At 41.7% G+C, this 3,236-nt stretch overlaps 1 protein-coding gene across 6 annotated transcripts in view; it reads right to left on the bottom strand.

Annotated features, from left to right (window-relative positions):
* Positions 1 to 3,236, bottom strand: part of mtss1 (MTSS I-BAR domain containing 1) — a 43,839-nt gene that overhangs the window by 22,052 nt on the left and 18,551 nt on the right. For all 6 annotated transcript variants that reach the window (XM_015019285.1, XM_015019281.1, XM_015019283.1 and 3 more), the window contains exon 3: positions 2,822 to 2,895. In XM_015019285.1, coding sequence (XP_014874771.1) covers positions 2,822 to 2,840 — 19 coding nt within the window. In that variant the 5' untranslated portion in view covers positions 2,841 to 2,895. The remainder of the gene's footprint in view (positions 1 to 2,821; positions 2,896 to 3,236) is intronic.

The following is a 3,236-nucleotide window of genomic DNA, read 5'->3' on the forward strand; positions in this document are numbered from 1 at the left end:
TTTCGACACAAATTGATGCAGTTCTTCGAATCTACGGCCTCGACTGCCTGGTGGGTCTGTCGTCTGAGAGCAGTTTCTGTTTTTATGTCTGAATCCTCTGCTGGATTGCTGGTTGCTGACCAAGTGCGCCCCCCTCTGGCTGTTTGGTGCGTCAGTGATATTTTGTGGGTTCCGACCCTTTTGTACTGAAGGACAGTGGAGTTTAAAATTGATGAGAACAGAATGTAGCCACACTTTTAAGTTTGATATTGCGCAGTACGTTTCACAATAAGTTTATTTTATTTTTGAAGACTAAGATGTTGAAAGTGCACTTTTGAATTGATTAACTTAAAATATGACAGACTTTTTTTAGACTATATTTAAATTATGGTTAACTAAACATGATTATTAAAATGTTGGATCAGGTTAAAATGATTAGAAATCTAATAATTGCATTTTCATTGTCTGTACATGACAAGTGTTTGTTTTGGATAAGACACTGAATGTTTTTACAGTTTATTCACTGTCACAATGTAATAAATTCCATAATGAGCTTTCTGTCCTTTCGGCCGGTTTCTTTTCCTTGAATCAGAGTCATCTGGATTCTGGTGAAGATGGATAACGGACTTGGTTTTGGAACCAATTTATTCTGATTTCAGCCTTCTGCCTGTAGCTGCAGTCAGCTGGGCATGTTGGAGGTCTGCCTGCTGCTGGTTTACCTGAGGTGACCGCAGCCAGCGCCAGTCGGACTCACTAGGCTGTCTTGTGATGTGCGTGTTCCTGAAGATGTGAAACCTCATGATGCCGAAGGCGTCAACAGTTCTGCTGCTTCCAGAGAAACCCAGTCATGTGAAACGACCAGAGAGCAGTTAGCCGGGAAGCTGCTTTGAAAATCAGCTGATTGGGTCTGATTACTTCTGACTGGGAGATTTTCTCTATAAACATGTAGTTTATTCAATAAATGTGGTCAGTTTGTGTTATAGAGCCGCTGAAGGAAGGAGGAGTTAGATGTTAACGAATTACACTGCAGAAACAAAATGTATTTCTGGTTTCTAGAGCAGATATAGAACTGCTGACATCAGACAGCTTACAAGTAACTAACAAAAATATGGGAGCTTGTTTTAAGTTAATGATTCCTTAATATTGATGAAAAAGTTCGAGTTATAAGTGAAATAATCTGGAAAAATGTCATTATTATAACTTTTAATAAGAGAAAGAAATAAAAAGTGTGGAAGGAGAATGGAAACAATAGAGTCAAAGGAAGTGATGTCACTGTCCGTCCATCAGAGAGACATGCGTCCCCTTCAGACATCAGGACACATTGAAATGGATCCCACTGCAGCACGTTAGGACAGCAGCGTTACCATGGAAACCAACAACAGAACTGCTGCAGACATCAGAATGGTTCTGATGGCAAGCAGGGGGCGCGGCCTAAGGGGGCGTGGCCTAGGGGGCGTGGCCTCATTAACTCAAAGTCGGGAGAAGGCGGCTCGCTGCTGCAGAATAACGTCCAGTAAAAAGTGGCCTCTGGTTTTACCCGATTCTCCTTTTCTGTCAAACTGCGACTGAAGAAGAACTAAAGAATCCATTTTCTAACCAGACTAACAGATTCAGTGAGTCGGACTTTAAATAGGACAAAAAGCTGCACTACCAGCTGCAGACGTTGCAGTAACTCCGTAAATATTGACGTGACTTTAACCCACGTTTTGATTTAATCGTCTTCTCAGATCCAGCTGCAGAGACAACTGAGAACAATTACCTTTGACATCATAATTAATATCTACATCCATAACTGTGGAGTTGAGTTCAGACTGCACAGCGATATGGAAAACAATCCAAAACAGACGATACTGATTTATATCGCAATATAAAACAAAAGTATTTTAATGCTCATCTGAAGAATATTTTACAGATTTATTTTTAAAAGTTTAACATGTCAAACAACTGATTTGGATAAACAAAAGAGAAATATTTTAAACTTTGGAACATGGATTTATCTTTTATTGATGTCTAATAAGTAAAATATAAATTGTCAATCTCTCCTATGTGCAGCTCATTTTAAATATCGCTTTTTCAAAAAGCAATTAGAAACAAAATCTAGAAAGTCAAAAATAAACTATTTAAAAACAACTGAGGAAATAAACAATTTAGTTATTTATTTCCTCAGTCCAAATTTCAGACGTTTTTAAGAGAAAATATCTAAACAATAACAAAGACATCGGCTATGGTTGCAAAGAACAGATATTTGAATTGTTCCTCAGTGCAAACTGCAGCAGCTGCCAAAGACATGAAGTAAATAAAACGGACCGTTTCTCTGCACTGAACGCTGCTTCGATTTCTGTCCGACTTTAAACAGCAGCAGCTCTCCGGACTGAACCGTTCAGGTTTCATTATTATTATTCATCTCGTCTTTAGTTTTTTCTCCTCTTTTCGTTCATGTCCTTCCTGTTACTTGAAGCGAGAGGCTGCAGCTGCAGAAACATTAGCATGCTAACATTAGCGTTAGCATGTCTGGCTGCTGCTAATCTAACTTAGCCTGGCAGTATTCCAGCCTCATGATTGGTCCAGCAGGAGCAACTCTTCCTGATTGGCTGTTCCGGAAGTGGATGCAGGAACTATTTTAGAGCAGGAAACAGGAAACAGTAAGGAGGTTCTGATCCAGACACCGGTTTGGATCCAGTGAGGAGTTCTCCTCCTGCTCGGGTCTACAGACGTTCTCAGGAAACGAGTCTCATTTCAAACAAAATCAGTCTGAGCTTCCTGCTGCCGCTCGTTTCCCACCAGTAACCCAGACCTGAACACCAACTGGGCCCAGTTCAGGTTCTGTAACGGTCCTTCTCACCTCTGGTCCCGGTCGCCATGTCCGCCACTTTCTGGAAGGCGTCCAGGAAGGCTCCAGTGAGCAGGAGGGTCGTCCTGCACAAAGCACACAAACATCCAGAAATATCACAGCTCCGAGCTTCCGGTGCGGTTCCAAACAGCCAGCCGGCGTTCGGCCGATCGGCCACCAATAATCACCTGATTTATTAGAGAACATTCAGAAACACTTTCAGCAAGAAGAACAAAACTAATCTGAGCTTCAGACATTTCACTGACTTGGCATTACCAATCACAGATCACCAGATACCACAGGAAACGGACCAGCAGAACCGCCGCACTAAACAGCTGTAAACATTTACTCTGAACAGGTTTACGCATTTCCTGCAGCAGAACCAAAGCAGGTCCATCCTGCCAGCTGAGCTGCTGGATCCAGATGA

The sequence above is a fragment of the Poecilia latipinna genome, unplaced genomic scaffold (genome assembly GCF_001443285.1).
Source record: "Poecilia latipinna isolate Pla-1442-1.1 unplaced genomic scaffold, P_latipinna-1.0 Scaffold2401, whole genome shotgun sequence".
Taxonomy (NCBI): domain Eukaryota; kingdom Metazoa; phylum Chordata; class Actinopteri; order Cyprinodontiformes; family Poeciliidae; genus Poecilia; species Poecilia latipinna.